Source organism: Protopterus annectens, chromosome 15.part0 (genome assembly GCF_019279795.1).
Source record: "Protopterus annectens isolate FY-2018-M chromosome 15.part0, PAN1.0, whole genome shotgun sequence".
Classification (NCBI taxonomy): Eukaryota; Metazoa; Chordata; order Ceratodontiformes; family Protopteridae; genus Protopterus; species Protopterus annectens.
Window position 1 is genome coordinate 480,132,333 of NC_056749.1, and position 20,613 is coordinate 480,152,945.

Here is a 20,613-nt window from a genome sequence, read left to right on the forward strand (position 1 = left end):
GATCAAGGTATTTTATGACTTTGTGCCTCTCTGTATGCAAGACACTGTAGTCACTAGGTATGGCGATTTCAATGATCAATGCTACTTTTGTCTTCATTTCTTGGACCACTATATCCGGTTTCCTAGCATCTATCTTTTGGACTGTTGGTATTGGGTGATCCCATGTGATGTAAACATCATAATTTTCTATGATTCTCTGTGGTTCATGTTTCCAGTGTTTTTCAGCCACTTCAGTACCATAATGTTTGCACAATCTCCAGTGTAACAATCTCATCACATTATTATGCCTTTCAGTATACAGTCCCTCTGCCATTAGAGTCACAACCAGCAATAAGGTGTGCGACTGTTTCCAATTCGGTTCCACAAAACCTACATATGTCTGTTTCTCCTACATGTTCAATGGACTTAGTAAACCAGCGTGTACATAGCCCACTATCTTGGGCTGCCAATATTAACCTTTAATTTCTTGATGTAAATTCACCTCTCCTTAACCATTCCTGCATTCATTCTTGATCAACATGAGGCTCTTCCAGAAGTTTTCTATACTTGCAACTATATTTATGTTTTTCCACATTTCTTGCCTTCTCATCTGGTTCTTCACCTTATATTCTTTCTTTTGCTTTTTTAGCACATTCAGTTGCTGCCTGGTTTTTATACACTTCTGGTTTGATTTCCATTCCTGCTTGACGTCGATATGCTTCTGCTAAATTAAGCAGAGATGTCATCTTAGATTTATTCTCCTTATGTTTCAAAACTTTCACCACATTTGGATCTTGTGAGGTCAGTAGATATGTGTGGAATCCCATGATTGCAGATCTATACATGTAATCAATTTCAAGGAGGCCCATCCCTCCTTCGGAACGGGGAATATATAATCTTGGTATACACTGATTTTTATAAATCATTTGGTGGGCATGAAGCATCCTTCTTGTTTTAATATCCAATCTATCCAACACTTTTTGGGGCCAGTCAATCACTCCAAAACTATAAATTAGGACAGGAAGAGCAAATTGATTTATAGCTTGGATCTTATTCCTAGGTGTCGATGCTGTTTTCAGGATTAATTTAACTCTTCTAAAGTACTCCTTACTAAGCTTTATTCACATTTGTTCATGTTTTATTGCTGATCCTTCATCAATTCCCAAGTATTTATACACCCCGTCTTGCTCAAGTTCTTTTATATCACATTCTTGTGCCAAACTGACGTTTTCCTGGTGCTGCAATTTTCCTTTTTTAAAGGTTGCTTTTCCACATTTATCAAGACCAAATGACATTCCAATATCATCTGTAAAAGTTTTGACAACCTGCAGCTGTGCTTTCAGTTCCTCATCTGATGAGCTATACAATTTTAAATCATCGACAAAGAGAAGATGAGAAGTCATTAGACTGTTGTTTTCTAGAAGCCAAATTATAGCCATGACCTAAGCTGTTAAGTAAACAGCTTAATGGACTAATGGCAAGGCAAAATAGCAATGGTGACAGGGAGTCACCCTGGAATATCCTCCATTGGATTTTTATCCCCAGGATAATAATCTGTCCTTTATCATGGCTTAATTGGAAAGTGGTCTGTCACTGTTTCATGGTTACTGTAATGTAATCAATCAGTGTAGGATGTACCTTATATATTTTAAGCACTCTTTTATCCATGAATGTGGGATACTATCAAATGCTTTTTTATAGTCAATCCATGCCATACTTAGATTCTTCTCTTTCTTACAGTTCTCCACTATAACTTTATTTAACAACAAATGGTCCTTTGTTCCATATGACTTTCTTTTATTACCCTTTTGTTCTACTGCCATAATTGAGTTTTCTTTTAAATGACTATAAACTCTGTCAGCGTCAATCCCTGTGTATAGTTTATATGTCGTCGGAAGACAAGTTATTGGTCTATAATTTTTAGGGTAGCTTGCAGGTTAACTCTTAAGTAAGAGCATTGTTTTTCCTGTTGTTAACCAGTGTGGTGTCTGTTTGGGGTGTGCATATAAATAGTTCTTACTCATGGCTAGATCCTCATGTAAAGAAGTTAATACTTTAAGCCAAAAGTTAGGTACTGCATCTGGGCCTGGGGTTTTCCAATTAGAGGCTTTTCTCAACTTTGTTTCAATCTCTCTGGCTGTTATTTCATCCCATTTCATATCCTGTACCTTTAAACTTCTTATTCTTTCTTTTACTTCTTCTATCCATTTAGCATCTTTGTTATGCTCCACATGATCTTCATAGACACTTCTCCAAAATGTATCTACTTCCTCTTTTTTTGGCGGTCTACCAATACCTTTTACCTTATTTCTCAATTCTTTATAAAACTTTTTGGGTCATCAGTAAATTGCTTATTTTGTGCTTTTCCCTTATATTTATCTTCATATCTTCTGAGCCTTTCCTCCTGTTTTGAAATTTTTAGTTTGTTTTCTCCAATAGTGCATAATAGATCCTGGTCTGTTCTAATGCAGCACACTGCTTTTATCACCTCTATCTTTCTTAATATTTTTGTTGATCTGTTCTCTCTTCTATAATCTTCTAACAATGACACTTCTTGTCTTAGCTGCTTTATAGTTTTTCTATTCAATATTTCCATGATGGTAGTCGCTTTCACCCCCCCCCCCTTTTCCCTCGCTACCCTATGCTCCTGTGGTAGGATTTTATCAGTTATTAATTTAGCAGCACAGTAATATATTCTGTTTACTTCTGCCATAATGCATGGATCTCTATGGACAGTCCTAATTACTGTGTTCATTCGTTTTATCAAGCTTCTGACTTTTGGGGTTTTATTAACCTTCTGCAGTCTATTTCTCTCATAGATCTTGATATATCTGTCTTTGTTTGTTAAATCAAGCAACTCTTCTCTTAACTCATTTTCTTCCATATTGAGGGCACATCCCTTGTCTTCCATTTCCTGCAGGCATTGTACAGAAAGTTCTATGACCTCTTCTTGTGGCACATTCTCTTCAATTTCATCCAGTGTCATCTGTTGTTTTGTCATATGGAAATTCATTGGCCTATCACTCCTCAATATTGACTGCATCAGAGTTTCCACAGTTTCTTGTTCCTTTCCTTCATGTCTAGCTTCAAATGAACATTTATACTGGTTTCCTGTGGAAGGCTCCAAAATATCTTGATATAGCACCTGACCTGTTGCTTTCTGTTCCACTGGTTTCCCCTTAATTTGGATATCCATTGCTCTATCCTGTTGTGGTGCTTCCTGCATTTGATTTTCTACACTGAATCCTCCACTTTGCAGCTGTTCCATTACGTCAATTTCTATTTTTTTGACTTTTCCATTACTAATCTCTTTTTCTACTTTTCCTCGTAGTCTTCTTATTTTTTGTATTGTAAAGTTTTCCATATCTGGATTCCTTTGCCTATATTTTTCTTCAAATATCTTTGGTGCTGCTCTTTTTGTATTAGTTAGTTTTGCTTTCTCCTCTGCATAAATATTACACCATATAAAATCTCTTTTCCTTTCCCCTGTACATATTTCTTCTTCAGATGTCTCCTGATCTTCTTCGTTTTCCTTATTCTGGGGACTCACTCCATCATGCTGTGATGTAGTCTGTTTTAGACCGTCTAAATTAAATCCTTCACTTCACAGGCACTCCATAACTTCAACTTCTATTTCTTTAACTTCTACTTTACTAATCATCTTTAATACATTAAATCTTTGTGCTTTTAGTCTTTTTATTGTGAAATTTTCCATATCTCGATGCCTTTGCCTGTATTTTTCTTCGAATATCTTTGAAACTGCCTTGTGTACATTAGTTAACTTGGCTTTCTCCTTTGCATAAATATTGCACCATATCAAACCTCTCTTTCTTTCCCATGCCCATATTTCTTTTTTATATTTTTTCAAATATCTCTAGGTTTTGTTGTTTATATTTTCTCACCTCCTCAGAGGCCTCTTTTTCCAAAGAGATCAAAGTTTCTTGATCTATATACTGTTTTTCAAAAATCTGTTGTATTAATGAAAGGGTCACTGTGTAGGAGTCTATATGAGAGAGAAAGTAAAGTGATAGGGTTTTTAGATGCCCTGCATAGTTTAAATATGTCAAGTCTGAGATTTTCTTGTGTTTGTTTTTCAAGATGGGCAAAATGCTTGGGTAGGTACACGCTAAAGAAGACTTTATATTCTACCATGAGTCAGATTAAAGAGGAATAGAGGAGAATGATACCTTTTTTGGACCTTTATGATATACCTTTAATAACTAGCTGGTCTAGCATGAAAGATTTCCTAACAGTAGTTAATAAATGGTATTCAAAACAGAGCACACTGTCAGTAAATGTGCCTAGTTCTCTAATGATGGTATCAGGTTTGTATATGTACTGCTTGTCTAGTGTGCAAAACCTGTTATCCTGTCAAAGTCTGCCACATTTTGTAGGCAGGCTCTACCTTTCTCAAAGCCAGATTTGTTCAGGTTGAGGGATTCTGAGATGTCAATGTCATTATTTAAGAGTTTCATAATAAAATGTCCCTTTACATTAAAGATGATACTGATAAGGTTAATTGGTTTGTAGACCACAAGTTCAGTGACAGAGCCACCTGTTTGTTGGGAAACCACTGGGGAATCAGTGACAAAGTGTTATTTATAAAGGACGCAGCCTGGTATATTGTTAGGATCAATGGACCTAGTGTTTTTGGATTTGGATTTGGCATTTAGGACATGCTGATAGATGATTTTAGGCAGGAGCAAGGTTTAACAAGTAATGGAGACCAAACATTGGAGGGGAAAGTGTAAAAAACTGGAAATAAATGTATGTTTGAGATTACTGGCAATGCCCTCAAAGTTGTAGAAGACTGTACCATTAGAGATCAATACACTGCAGTGTTGAGTACTAAATCTAGGATTACTAACTTAGTTAATAAATGTTTTATGGCTAACTTTGCAGGAGGTGGCAACATTTAGGATTATAGGTCTTGATCCTAGACTTGAGATCTTTCTTGACCTGTTTAAGGTTGTTTATATACTGGGAGGATTTGAATGTATTCCTTGGTGCCAGAAGCATTTTGTTTTATCATTCAGTTTGTTGATACTTGGGTTTCAGCATGAGGTCCTGCTCTTTAATTTGTCATCAAGCTTTTAAAAGGGGGGGGTACTTCAGAGAAGTAGTTAAGGTGGGAGTAAGAGCGTATTGAATAAGGGAATGAATGTATTACATGTTATCCTGGGGATGGGGTACGGGAGTTTTTTTTTAATTTCCTCAGGTCATATGACAGCGCTAGACCATTGGTTTCAGAGAAATTTCTAAATATAGTCTGGCTAAATGTCATCTTGGGCAGGGATCTTAGGAAAAATATGACATTGTGGTGTTATGGAGGTGGAGACATTCAGTGTGAAAAAAAGATTTGTACTGCATGTGTGAGAACAAGACTGAGGAGCTTTGAATCCTTTGTGGGACATAATACAATCTACTTATGAGAGTTGGCATTAATAAAGAACTGCTGTGCACATTTATTTGTGGTGTATGTTTGCCAGTTAATGGATGGATAGTTGAAATCTCAGAGGATGTTTGTGTTGGGAACAATAGTTAAGGACTCTGATTTGGATAGGTGGTGCTAAACTTAGAATTGGTGTGATAATCGGATATGCTAATTGACTCTAAGACATCCAGGAGTTCCAGGCCATTGTTTTGCTGAATTTCCATGAGCTAATGGGACTGTGAATGAGTAGAACTTTACACCCTCCCTCATCAGGGGATCTGATGTGCTAGGCAATAACCCATTGAAAGAAGGAGGGTTATTGGAATATTTGAACAAAGTTTCTGTAACTTTACAGATGTGTATGTGCTCAAGGGTTAAGAAAGCCTCAAGGTCAAATGTTTTCTTGTTTAGACTTCTACATCTGAGCAGTGCAAATTTTATACAGGCCAGACTGGGATTTGTTAAAAGCTGGAGGGAGTGGAAGACTGCTGTCCTAAAAAATGACAACATGAAGGTAGAAAATGTCTAAGCCAATGTGTGGAAATCCTGATGCGAGAAGTGCAGGCCATTTCTAGTGAAATAGATAGGTGAGTCTACAGGTTCAAACGCCAGATACCTTGCCTTATTAGTTGACTGCATGACCACATCATCATGGCTGCACATAGTTTCTAGTTTTGTTTCCACCTTGATGTGAATGGTAAAGCTCGATGATTATAAAAAATGTGTGGTTAGAAGTGTTTACCAAAAATCATACCCTTCCTATTAATATCAAGCTTACTAATACTATAATTATTTCTGTCTTTTTTCATGTGAGGTATACTAGGCTGGAGGAGTCCTTTTGTTGATTTTTTTTTTTTTTTTTTTTTACTTGAATTCTATCTCTGAATGCCCCTGTTCCTTTCATATTAAAAGCAGAATCTAAATATTCATTTGTATTTTTTTCTGCACTCATCTTCTGCTCACCATTTTGAAAATCAGAATACAGAAGCATTGCTGAGCTTAAGAGTAGTAAACCCATATGTTGTCCATTCCCAAATAAACACAATCTCTCTATTTTTCACTTTTTATTTTCAGTTCATTGTTTTAGTGGTGTTTACTTGTGCGATTGTTTAGTGCTTTTAAGTGACTTGAAACTATCTATGTTGACTTAGTCCTGTTGTTTCACACTCTCAGTAGGAATTAACTATACTGTCAGTAAAATAACACAGCAGATAACAGCAGGGGATTAAGGGCGTGAATTGGAATTAAGCTTCATCCTTTAGGCCAGGATTTGATTTCCCTTCCCCTAGTCTCCATTTGTCAGCTATGCAACTCTGTACAAGTCACTCCTCCCAGGTCACCCCTAAAAAGAAGCATACGTCTAGTGGGTTTCATTTGCCCAATACTGTTGAATCAGTCCTGGCTCCTATAACAGCCCCATAGACAGCTGTATCAATCCACAGGCTCCACCAGATAAGTAAGGACTAGAAGTAATGTTTGGATCACAGATGTGCACAGATACACAACATAGTGTCATCAGTCCATCTATAAAATGAAAAAAAGTAGAACACTCAAAAACCAAGAAGAAAAGGTGCTGTAAACCAGAAATCTTGACCGGAAGCAATGCTATACAACCCCAAACAATTATAAAGTAAAAATTGCTGGTGTATGATCCAGTTCAAATGTAAAAACTTTCACGATAAATGAACAGTCCAAAAGTGACAAAAAGAAAGACAACTTTAATCCAATAATTCTTCAAACCACGAGCGCTTTCGCCTGGTATTACCAGGCTTTTTCAAGTGTAAAAAACAATAACAACACAGGTTTGTTATATACTGCCTGGCTTAAACCCATTGGTTAATTGAGTAAAGCTAATTAAAATACATTGATTAAATAAAAAATTAAAGTTAAAAACATTTTTGCATTGAACCATGAGAACAAGCTGCTTTTAAAACACACAATCTCCTGTAGCACTTGTTTTGTGTGCAATGTTATAAACGCTTTTTTTCATTCTTTATAACAAAGCCTTGTAGACATGAAATATTTTAAAAAATACTTAAAAAGTCAGAAATAAACTGTCTTTACAAAATCCGTAATGTCAAACCTAAAAGCAAAACATCTACAACTAAATTGACTCCTGCAAACCCCTGGTTTTCAAAAAACCACAAAAGGTAGAAACCTTGTGTGTAACAAGGACAAAGCTGCAAATTAGTAGTGTAAATGAAAAGATGAAATAAAAAATGAAATAAAGAATGGAATGCTGTTGCACGTGATTACTAAAAAGATAGACAGAAAGGAAAGAGGGTGAAGAGAGTGAGGAAGAGAAAAAAGGAAATGAAAGAAAAAAACAAAAAAAGAAATAGAAAAAAGGCACAGCGTAACCAGCTGGTGAAAAGATAAGAACTTCAAAGAACATTTCTATTTGCTTTAAGTATACTGCCTATGCTTAAACTATCATTGAGGCCTGGGTGTCTTGTCGCGTTCAACTTAATTTGCCACATCAATTCCTTGGAAGAAAGTGTGGTTTCCCAGTCCCCTCCTCTCTGGCCAGGGCAAACTTTTTCAAGAACAAAGAAACGAATGGACATATTAGGACATGCTAAAGAATGTTTAAAAAAAGCATTTGTTTCTTTTTTGCATTTGATGTCATAAAGGTGTTCATAAATCCTATGCTTCAATGCTCTTTCCGTTTTGCCTACATAAAACGATGTACAAACCACACATAACCCTAAATAAACCACTCCCGAAGAATAACAAGAGTAGAAATCGCTAGCTGTAAGAGTGATGTTGCGGGCAGAAATGTGTATCTTGTGAGTGTTGGAAATGGAGGGGCATTGGTGACATCTACCACATTGAAACGTCCCTTTTCTCTTGTTGGAACTAGAATGAATAACGTTGTCTTTGTTAAACTGACTTTGTTCAAAAATGCCTTTCAAGTTGGTGTTCCTTTTTCTAACAAAAGAAAGGTTAGTAGGGAACAAACTGGCTGAATCTTCATTGGAAATAACCACCGGCCAAAAATTCTTCATGGTCTTTTCTATAAATGATGCATCAGCTGAATAAGTGTAAACAAAACTCTTAGAATTGTTGTGTGCTGTAGTGGGTTGAGCTCTAGAAAAAGGAGCTCCTGAACCTATCAACGGTGTGTAACAATTATCCTTTTAAATATATATATATAATGACTTTAAATGACTATAAATGACTATAAAATGACTTTTGTATGTGGGAGGAAACCAGAGTACTTGTAGAGAACCCATGTAAACCAAAAGAGGACGTGCAGACTCTGCACAGAAAGAATCTCAGCAGAGAACTGAACATGATAAACAAAAGAATTTAAAAAAGTCAGAAGAACTGAGTTTGAGCTAGCAAGTCAGTTCACGCTTAATGTAACAAACCTACATCAATGCTAATTGTTGCCTGCATATAAAAGATTATGATCGGATCTTCGATTATAACCAGATTATCATGTGCTTAGGACTTGGATGCCAAGAAATTAACCTCAAGATTGCAACTTGAAAGGTGAAGCACATTATACAGGGTTATGTTCAGTGACACAAACACAGTTCTTTGTAGATAATTGAGCTTTATGTGCTTTGCACACTACCAGTTACAGAAAAAGATGTGTAGGAGCATCAAGTGTTTTACTGGTTTTGAAGGAATTTGAAAACCTATAAAACACTTACAGCTATCAAACAGACAGAAGCCAATATTTTATACAACTAATGACTTTAAAAACTGTTAGTAAATTTGTTCTGCCACACTTGTGGCAGAGTGAATACTAACAACTTTTCCCAGCTGCTTTACCTTCTGCCACTGTTCATTGCTGATTGACACTGTCTGCTGCTAATCCCTAGTGCAAAATCAAATCTTAACAATGCTTAGGCATGCTTAACAAGCTGTTTTGCTAAGCACCCCCATGCGCTGTTAAGATGGAGTGTTATGTTAGGGATGTGTGAAGGATGCTTAACAAGTTCATCTTTTTTCCTGTTTTTGGAGCATAGTCGTGGTGCTTCATGCATCACATAAGTATTTTTAATGATTTATGCTCCAAACTGGAATGGTATTTGTTCAGCACTGCCTCATAATCTTTATGTATAGCAGATATAGTTGCAATGCAAACTGACTCTAGGAAATTACTTTTACAATGTTAAAATGATATGGGACAACATGAGCTGAACTGATACTTCTCTTGCATCCATGAAGTGCTATGGAAACTTAGCTATACTGCAGAAGAGGAAAGGGTTTCAAAGTACAACTTAAGAATGCACCTTCAAGAAATTTAATAGAGTCAAAATCTGGTTTATTTTTATAAAACATAACAGTGAAGATAATTATCTTCTACAAGAAAAACAATGTGCATGGAAAGTAAACCCAACATTCAGCTAAGATGCACTGAATAAATTCATTAGTAAATCAGAGTTAGACTGTAAGCTTTGTATATGGGCTGCTCAGGGGATGCATCATTCTCATAAACTGATGCATTTTAAGAAATCCAATGATAATTTTTTACCTCTTATATAAGCAAACACATTTGCTGATATGGTTCCACTCACATCTGGAACATTGGTTACTTCACAGGTATACATTCCAGTGTCTTCAGTCTCTGCATTTCTGATGATTATTGAAGCGTTTTTTGCAGTAGCTGCAGTTGTGCCTTCGTATTTGCCTTCCGGTACCTCACTAGGAAACCAATTTCCCATCTGGTATGTGTAGAACTGAAAAAGTAAAATGAATAAATATTAAATAATTTCAAGACCTGGAAGTGCTGCTCTTGTTCATTAACTGGTTACAGGAAGCAAATGAAGAAAAAAAGTACTGCACACTCTGCAAAGGTACCCTCTTGCATATTGTATCCTGTGAAATAGGTTTGCATATATTTACCATTTTAAGAAATGAATTAATAAATATATGTGGTATAAACACAGTATTATGAGTGATGGTCCCTGACATTTAAAAGCTGATCTCTGTACAGCATAATTTGGTCTCCTTGGTCACTCATTCTCCCCATCTTTGTTTGCTCTTCTTGATAGTACAACCTAGTTGCATCATCCCTGTGAAGGGTTCATACAGCGGAGAGAGTTTTATGTTTGTTAGGTGAATAATACATCAGTATAGTTCAAGACACTTTGTTGTATGTGCAGTCTTATTACATAGTACGATGTATTTTAATAGTTAACTAGCTAACCGAAGATAGAAGAAGGGGGTGAAGCTAATTTTACTGTACTGTACTTATTATTTTGTTTGGCATTTGTTTACTTGGAAGATCTGACTGGGATGTATTTTATTATCAGTAGAGGCCTGGGGAGAAAAGCTCTACACTGACACAATATGCTTACAGTTAAATAGCAATTTTATTTACAAAACCTAATACAAAAGAACAAGATAATAACCAAGTAAAAAATCACAAATTCAATTCATACAGTGTGAACTTATACAAGCAGAGAGATACTAAGTTAATAAAAGAACATTGTTAATAGTCAAAGGACTCATAAGTTCAGTTAACTGAAAAGACATTAAACCCACTGAGTACAGAGTTTGGAACAGAGATGGCTAGATAATAGGCAAAATTATATTGTCCTTTCTCTTTTTATCCTTAACACACCTCTCTATCATCCTACTCCACTACTTTATTAATCTTCAATCTTATGTGTCTTTTTCTATCCAACTATGCTCTAAACACCACCTCATTTTTCAATATAACCCTTTATTCTTCCCGTCTCATAAATCCCATTTGCCTTTCTTACTATTTATCCATTAAATTTACAGTCTATTTATTATATTTCCTGACTTAAACTGTATGTCACTCTTTTATATTTATAAGTAAAAAAACGAAAAAGGGTTTTCCATGGCCCAGTCAATAAACAGATAAAAAAATAGTTTTGCTTTCTCTTTCCTATCTCTGTTTTGCACTATTGCATCATTTTCTTGTCTTTTGGCCTGAAAAATGGGAAGGGGTTCATTTTGGATTGTTCCCTTCACCCCTTCTACCTTAAATTAACTTTTCCTAATGAAACTTTAATAAAATTAATTTTAAAGCTTTACTGAGAAAAGGTAATGTCCTGTGATTCAAAATAAAGCATTGAGAGCTTTTACTGAATATTTCTGAAAAAAATATTTAACCAAACAGAGCTTATCTTTTTATGTGTTATAATTTCCTAACTGGGGTACAGCACTGATACACTCAGTCCATTTTCAGATTCAGCCTGGAAGGGAAAAACAAAACAAGATTAACAACAATTGAACCCAGAGTTACAAACAGATGTACATAAAAAATGCTACACAAGGATTACAGTGACAAACCAAGAATTACAGAGAATAGTAATTATGTAAATCATTAACCAATTGTAAATTCCCTCATCTGTATTTATGTGCATCATTTTATACTTCCTATAATTCTTTTTCTAAAATCTCTCTTAAAACTAAAATATTTATATCAACAGTTTCTGGTTTCCTGTTTTAGTCAGTAATCTGCAAGGGGAAAAAAACTCACTCTTCTTAAACCATTCACTTGAATCTTTCTCTCTTACAGATTTATGTTATATATCCAGTAATAGCTATTATTCATCCATAGGTCACAAAGGCCTTATTGTCTCTGTTAATGATCACAGCTAATAATTTAATACCATACTCTGGAGATTAAAAACACACACAGAACAGAATGCTATTTTCTCTCCTCATCTTGTTTGAATCCTATTTTGCATCGCTATTCGTTCAAAAAGTACACATCTTGCAGATAAAATATATTAATTTCTTTTCCTAGAGCTATTTAAAAAATAAATTCCTTATACGTTATTTTAAAGCCATTGATATTTAAAACAGGATTTTGAAATGCCTCACTTTTTAGTAGTAACACATTTTCTTTCCAATAACCTTTCCTCTATGGGTCCTCCATATTCCTCCGAAGACTATTTTCCTCCTTCATTTGCCTGTAACACTGCATATCTGTTACTTAAAGACGCATCTTTTTTCTGTACCACTTTTTATCTTTACAAGTGTTTGGGTCATCTGAAAAACCTCACATCCTCCTTTGCTGGCACACCTGAGCTGTCTTCCTCTGAAGCAGTTTCCTGCTTTGAGTGTTGTACTACTACAACTTGCTCACTACCTTCTTTAAATCATAAGTTGTCATGGTTATACACTCCATACAGTAGCACTTTACTGCCTGGCACATATTTGCAAATGCAATTATTTCTTGCATGTCCATGTTCTCCTCATTGCTTCATAACCTGTTTTATTACAGTTTGCATAAACATGCCTCAGTTCCCCATAATGACTCATGCTTTCGGTTGTCCAGTATGAAATACTATGTAGCTGCAAGATTTAACAAATAATTGATATAAGTAAATATCCCACAGTTCCATTTTGAAATCAGCTAGCATTGTTCAACTCCCAGTGCAAAACATAACGGATTCATGTTTTTCTAATTTCAATAATGTCAAAACAGTACATTCTGATTTTGGACATCATTTTCAGCAATTACATCTGTTCTAAATTGAAAACTCTCTCTTATTACAGTCACTAAATGTGTAACATAATCTCACGTAATTTTGCATCACTTCTTTTTTCAGCATGCATAACAAAGTTCTGAGCAGTTCCTATCATTAAAAAATTAAAAAATATACTTTTCAGTTTGAATGAAGCCACATAACTCTTTTTCTGTTACCAAGATTGTTTTGAAAATGCTATTATATCAGCAAGGGCTCTAAACTCTAGGTGCAATCTTTAAAAATGTTATTTGTTAGCAAATGTATAGCTTTAGTAAACTCTGTTGTTGTCACATTATCACCTCTCAGCTTCCCACGTGTGTCCTGATGGGATGCCTGGTCACTTCAGTAGAATCTACTACAGTTTCTTCTGGCTTCAGTGATGAAGTCCTTGCAGATGCAGTCTCATGGACTCATGCACACACAACAGGAGTTTTGTTGTATGTTTCTATCCATCCTTTCAACAGCATCTCATCATGAAGTGCCACTAGGACTGGAAGAGTGTTATTGATCATCTTTCTTATGATACGACAGTTTATACCTATACCTCATATCCCAGTAACAATCACTGTGTCTTCCATCTCTCCTGAAGCTCCCGTGTATAGTCCCTTCACAATGTTACATTTCTAACAGGCACTAACATAAGAAGACATCTCCCTTCTAAATAGGGGAAATTTCCCAATATTCTGCCCAAATCACTCTTAGAATCAATGCTGTAAGTTTCAGTTTGTCATCCATACAACATGGGTCATGTAACTGGGTTGCAGCTCAATGCATCAGGACTAGCTGCACTTTGCTCTATTTCCTGACTTATTCCACTTTGTAAATCACTGCGGTGGTGGTGCTGCGGTAGCGTTGTCACCTCAAAGTAAGACACTGTCCTGTTCGATTCTCAGCTAGAGCGTCTTCTGTGTGGAGACATGCGTGAATGGGCGTACCTTAGTTGAAGGTTGTGCATCAGGGCTGGCAACTCGGCACGTAAAAATCTTCTGCCAATCATTAGCGGACTGGAGTTCCGCTGTGGTGACCCCTAACCGGGAAAAGCCGAAAGACACAACAACATTCCACTTTGTAAATCACAAGACTGAAGGTCAAAGCCAACAAAATGTGCCAAATGCTGACATGATTATCAGAGAACACAATTCATATCTGAAGTGAACCAAGTACATCTGCATAGAACTAGTACCAGTTCCCTCTGTGGGCTGGTACCTTTGTCTGAAACCAGGTATGCAAGCTATTTGATAATACTGAAAAAAAAACATTCTGTTTTAAAAAGCAACAGACTTGCTTGATAAAATTCTTTAAAATCCTGTGTTATTACCAGCTTGGAGAGGTGTTTATCTCTCAGAAAAATTAAAGAAGTACTCATGAATGCAAATCAAACAGTTTTCTATAAAGATACTGCATACAAATAATGCATTTATTGTTAATATGTTGAGAACCTGAGTACATTAGTGAAGAAAGCTGATAATGCTTCTGAGTGGTGCATCTTATAGGGTAAAACATTCAAAGCCCTGATGAATGTAAGCAGCTTCTGTTGACATTTATCACCTGGCACATTTTGTGAGACCCCCATTTTCTCAAACAACCTAACCTTGCAGCTCAGAATGAGGTTATGAGTGGGGTCCATCCTTCTCCTAAAAAGAGAGAGAGGTGAAATATTTTTAGTCTTCCATTATAACTTTTATAGGAAAGGATACCCAATAACTCTGTGTGTGTGTGTGTGGGGGGGGGGGGGGGTAAACCTGACACTTTTCTTATCTCTAAATAATTTGAGCTGCATTCATATAAAGTTTCCAAACCTCTGGCAAGAGCCCACACTGCAATGATTTCCATAACCCCAGTACATCCCAAGTCCACTTGTATAGTTCAGTCACCACAAGCATGGTCAGAATTCTTACTCCTTTTACCCAAGGTCCTCTAGACTTATAAAAATGCATTAAAATCCACTTTAAAAAGGAAAATGCACAGATGTGTTTACCCTTCTCAGCAAAGTGTAGCCTGTAGCAAAAGCCCATGTAAATCACACAAGAATACGAGTGAGAACAGTGATTTCTGAGAATTAGGGAAGATAAATGAAAATATGACATAGAAAGGAAGATGAAAGAAAATCTTGCAAACAGAAATGTGCACAGTTTTCTTGTTCTCAGTATGCCAAGTTGTTGGGGTGCCCAATTTCCTTCTATACTTCTAAAGGTATGCCATCTGGGATTGGCTCACAGTCCAGATATGGTTCTCTGACTTATACCATCTTACTTACAGGTAGACAGTCACTTCTCTAGTGCCTGAAAAAGCGTAAAGCAAATAGAAATTGAATGAGTAAATAAGCAAAGAATGAAATAAGGTGATGGGCATATTAAGAAAGATGACAGCTTTGGGAACCATTGTTTCACATGCTATAGGCTTTAAAGGAAATTGCTGATAGCTATGCTATTGCTGATAGTTAGAGTGTGGTACTGCTGTAGGACACCACTGGTGTCACTGTGAAATCTTTCTCCTTAACACTGGTTGTCTCTTTATGTGCGCTCTGACAGGAGATATCTCAGCTGTGACTGAGAAATGCAAATATTTCAGTCATAGATAGAGTCACTTTGAAAATATCAGATACCAATGAACTATGTTATTTTTCTAATGTTAATAGTAGCTCTGGTATGAGGAATACAATGTTGTTTACCCATGGAAGACAGAAGCCAATCTACCATACAGTTATTTCTGGCAGGAGTATAATTAAGTACTCAAAACCCTTAAAACTTTCACTATATCTTACTCCTTGCATTTCTCACCCCAAAGTATTCTCATTATTCAAGCAAAATACAGCAGTCTCGAGTTTGGAGGCTTAGATTTTGGGGTATATGTTTTATAGGAGAAGAACGCAAAGTAAACTTGAATAGGAAACCACTCAGATCTCATGAATTCAGTTCCATATGCTGAATTTGACTGAGTAATTTATTTTATTTTGTTACTAGCAAAAATTAACTGTTCCAAGAACATTTTCAGCAACAGACTGGGCCAAGTGGCAGATACAAAATTTATAACAACATTTACGTTAGGCTACGTTAAGCTACATTATATTATCATGACACAGATGCAGCATCCTAATCCACATTTACATATAGATTAAATTTCATCTAAAAAGCATGACATATTGCAACATTAAATTTAGCTTACATTTAGCAATGTGGCATATAATAGTTTTTGAAGCAAGCAACATAAAAAGATAAAAACAATGTCAATGTTCTCTAAGATCTAAATCTGAAATCAAAAGCTGGATTTGAGTTACATGTGAAGTGATGGTTACCTATCAAAACATCCACTCTTCATAACATCTAAACTCAAAACATCAAAACCATAACATCTAAACTTTAGAACATCTAAGCTCATAACATCGAATCTCAAAAAACTGAAACTACAAAGCAACTATAAATAACATCCTATAGAGTTTTACTATGTTTATGCAGGGGGCAACCCCCCCCTGTAAATTAAATATACCAACTCCAAGGTCGCACTACAGTGGGGGAATAATTTGGGGGGGGGTGCAGGGGGGCTTGACCCCCTGCATAAATGTAGCAAACAGCATGTGGGATGTTATTTATAGTTGCTTTGTAGTTTTCAATGTTCTGAGATTCGATGTTATGAGTTTTAGATGTTTTGAAGTTTAGATGTTATGGTCTTGATGTTTTGAGTTTAGATGTTATGAAGAGTAGATGTTTTGATAGGTAACCGAAGTGACATACCAGAACTTTGTAACTCTGAAGAGAAATGAAAATACTATCCCTGGGATTCAGGAAAAAGCTTAATTGCTCATGGTAATTGCCTGTCACAGGTAAATCAAGTTCTACAACAGTGAGAAAAATGTGAGTCAGAGACAGCTATGGCTGCATCGAGAACGACATTATCAGTGCAACACATACCTCTCAACCTGAAAACATCAAAAATCTGGACAAGGCCCACTGATTAACATCTAATTTGCATACATAATTATGTAACCCCACCCACTCCAATGTAATTGTGGGATACCAACTAATGCAAATTGAAGAACAGACATGGCACCACAGTCCCCTGCAGCCTGTCCTGTTACCTGGCTATTTTATTTACCATAAACACTAATGTAACTGCTTTACTTCTAAAATGATTTGAATTTTACTACAGCACAACAATGCAGAAACACTAAAATACATCATGTAAAAAAAAAAGCATACTACTCTCAATGAAAATAGGCTTGACATTAAACTTTGCCCTTTGAAAAACGTGATTCATTGAAACAGCATTGAAACCCACACCACATCAAAGAAAATGCATCTGACAAATCATTGGCCCCTCAAGAAACATACATGTGTTCTTTTCTTTATACACCTTCCTGACTTTATTAAATTATATTATTTTAAATTTATTGTTTGAACATTTTACCAGTAAAATGTAATCTACTGTAGGGCAATGAAAACAAAACACATGAACAATGACGACAAAACTGCACAATTCAGAACTTTTCCATCATAAGTCTGCTTCCACATGTAACCATTGCCTTGACTTATATGGTATTGCAAGGATGTTCAAATTATCCTAGTATTTATGCAATTATTAATCATGGCCTAAAGCATTAAAGTTTGCATCAATGCAAAACTATTCAATATTATGTAGTTCAGTTGTTTCACAGCCCTCCCCTTCAGCTGGGTGGGTACCCCTGTATGCAGCCATTAAATTAATTTTGGAAAGTTCTCTAAATCTCAAAATACATCAGTGGCACTTTTACATGGTAGTGCAACAAATAGGTAAAGTAAGACATTGAAAATGCATTTCTTCATAAAAATTTCATCAGACCAACTGACAACATTCTAATACACCAAAAGTAACACCATCTAGAGATTAGAATAAAGTATGTGAACACAGTGAAGATCTACATTTCACTACTTTGTCTAATATTCACTGCTGCACAAACTAGATGTACACACACCTTACCATTGCAGGTCTGGTGCAACAGCATGCTCTCTGAATTACACTGTAGCTAACTCTAGCACTGTCAGACCTGACAGTGGTAGTGTTTTCCCTAGTTCCATGCATCACAATGGCAAAGGAACCAAATATAAAGACAGAGATGCAGGCACACACATCCACCCATCAACAAAGCCCCCCCACAACAATCAGAGACGTGGCTACTGGGGAGCAGAGTGGGCAGCCACCCTAGGTGCAAAGTGTCAAGGAGCAAAATCTCCATATCCCCAATGGTCTTCAGTGCATACTGGCATTCAGAAACAAATGTCAGTACTGCATTTGCTTTCAGAACTGAAGTGCATCAATACTCTGCGTGTGGCATAAACTATAACAAGCAGTTTGCTATCGATTAAAAGGAAAAAAAATGTATTTTGCTTTTTCACTTAAAGTTGGCGTGCACCAGTTCAGGGGTCAGCACCAGGCACCAGAAAAGCTAGCTGCATATCTGATCACAGTCACTGAAATACTCACCCATTCACTTATATGCATGCGCCAATTGGATAATGTGGCCCATGCAGGTATCATCCTGCCTTCGCCCAGAATGATACCACAGTATAAGGACAAATTTGACTTCAACAATTGGCTACGCTTCTGGTGTCATTCAAAGGGGATCTAGTATCTGTCTGCCTGGGAAGACATGATCGACAAGCCACAATGCTTTGCCAGAGATGGTCTATACCTGTCACCCCTGGAATTCAGGTTACTGGCTAAAGCTCTTGCTACCCCTATAGTGCCTTTTTAGGTAAGGTTCAAAGGACAAAACCTCCACCGTAACAGATACAAGCATGCAAAATCTGAAGGTAATGCTACTCAATGCTAGAAGTCTAAACCTCAAAATGCACGCTCTCGAGGCACACCTAAAAATGGAGAACATCGATATCTGTGCAGTAACTGAGATCTGGTTCAAGGCTCCAGAGATCACCCTTGCAATACCAGGCTACAAGTCTTACCATATTTTTTAGCCACCAAACCAAGACCGAAACACTAAAGGTGGAGGAGTGTCCACATTCAACAAGGATATTCACAGCTCCAGGTTAGTTGCCCAACACAATGCATCTGAAATTCTCCAGGTGCAACTAACACTAGGTAAGACTGCAATCCAAATTGTAGCTTGCTACAGATCCTCCACCAAGCCTCAAGATTCTCACTACACCTTTCTAAACATACTGGAAAATATTAAGATACAACCAAACACCCTAATGCTGCGTGATTTCAACTACCCTGCCATTAACTGGGAAAACTACTCAGGTACCAACAGCTTTTCCCAACGGTTCTTGGAATTCATAAATTCCAATGCCCTGGATCAACTAATCCATTGTCCCACCAGGGGCTCCAATATCCTAGACCTGATCATTACCAACATGGGAGATAGATGCTCCACACCAGTGGTCACCCCCTCATTGGTCAGGTCTGACCATAAGCAAATCTCCCTTGACATCACATCCCACCCCCACCCCCCAGTAAGGAAACCTCTGTGAAAAACTTCTCCAAAGCCAACTTCATGCTACTCAAGTCAGAAGTGGTAAACTTCATGACATCCTTGCAGACGTGATCTGGAAGTTCAACTGCTGAATCGTACACTAAGGCACTGTACGAGCACATCCACTCGTGCATGAATCATGCCATCCCAAATAGAACCAAGATGCTCTCTTCCAAAAAAGGAAGCCAATCTGGTGGTCACCTCCCATAAACAAACTATACAACAGAAGGAAGAATCTGTTACAGAAAAGAGGAAAAATCCCAGGATGCAAAAAACTCCCTTACCAGCCTGTGTAAGAAGCTGAGATCCCTCATAAAATCCTCCAAAGCTAGTTACGAAAATAAAATTGCCAAAGATTCCAAAGACAACCTCAAGGCATGCTATAGTTATGTCAAGAATCTAAATGACAATGCTCAGATCTGCTCCGAGCTACAACAGAATGGCATTAAATATACTGATCCCAGGGATATTGCCAATATCCTGGCAGATCGATTTAATGCCAACTTCACCCCCATCTCACCCCCTAAAGGGCCCATCTCAATACCAAAAGATTGTCAAATTCCAGTAATCATGGCCAGACAGGTAGAAACCGCACTCTCCAAAGCTAAGAATACAGCATCCATGGGAAGAGAAGACATCCTGGGCTGTGTACTACATGAACTACAAAATGAATTGGCACCTCACCTAAGTGTCTTATTTAATCATAGCCTCACCTCAGGCTTCATGCTTACTGAGCGGCGCACAGTACAGTTATCCCACTCCACAAGGGGGGATCCACCTTGGATCCCGGGTACTACTGTTCCATCAGTCTGATGAGCCTGATCTGCAAGGGAATGGAACGCATTATCATGAAACTTATAAACAAAGACACTGGCAACCTTCAAACACTGGACCCCACCCAGTTTGTGTTCATGAAGGGCTGATGATCGCCTGAACCTGATTGACTTCTTTGAATCAGTCTCCAGAGCTGTGGACGAGGGTAAGGCGATCCACACAGTCTGTCTGGACCTCACCAAGGCCTTCGACACCATCCCCCACTCTGGAATCATAGATAAACTTACTAAGCTGGGCATAAATCCCTATGTCACTCGATGGGTTGCCAACTGGCTTACTGACAGAACCCAGACTGTAAATCCAGCTCCAGACAAGTGACAAGTGGAGTACCTCAGGGTTCAGTCCTGGGAATGCTCTTATTTGGCATCTACTTCTCTGAAGTACAGGCCAACACTAAGGGACTCTGGCTAACAAAGTTCACAGATGACTGCAAA

The 20,613-nt window shown here is 37.2% G+C and overlaps 1 protein-coding gene across 1 annotated transcript in view; it reads right to left on the minus strand.

Annotated features, from left to right (window-relative positions):
- Nucleotides 1-20,613, minus strand: part of LOC122789772 (V-set and immunoglobulin domain-containing protein 1-like) — a 282,372-nt gene that overhangs the window by 125,280 nt on the left and 136,479 nt on the right. Inside the window, exon 3 of the mRNA XM_044057211.1 lies at nt 9,903-10,107. Within this exon, the coding sequence (XP_043913146.1) occupies nt 9,903-10,107 (205 nt within the window). The remainder of the gene's footprint in view (nt 1-9,902; nt 10,108-20,613) is intronic.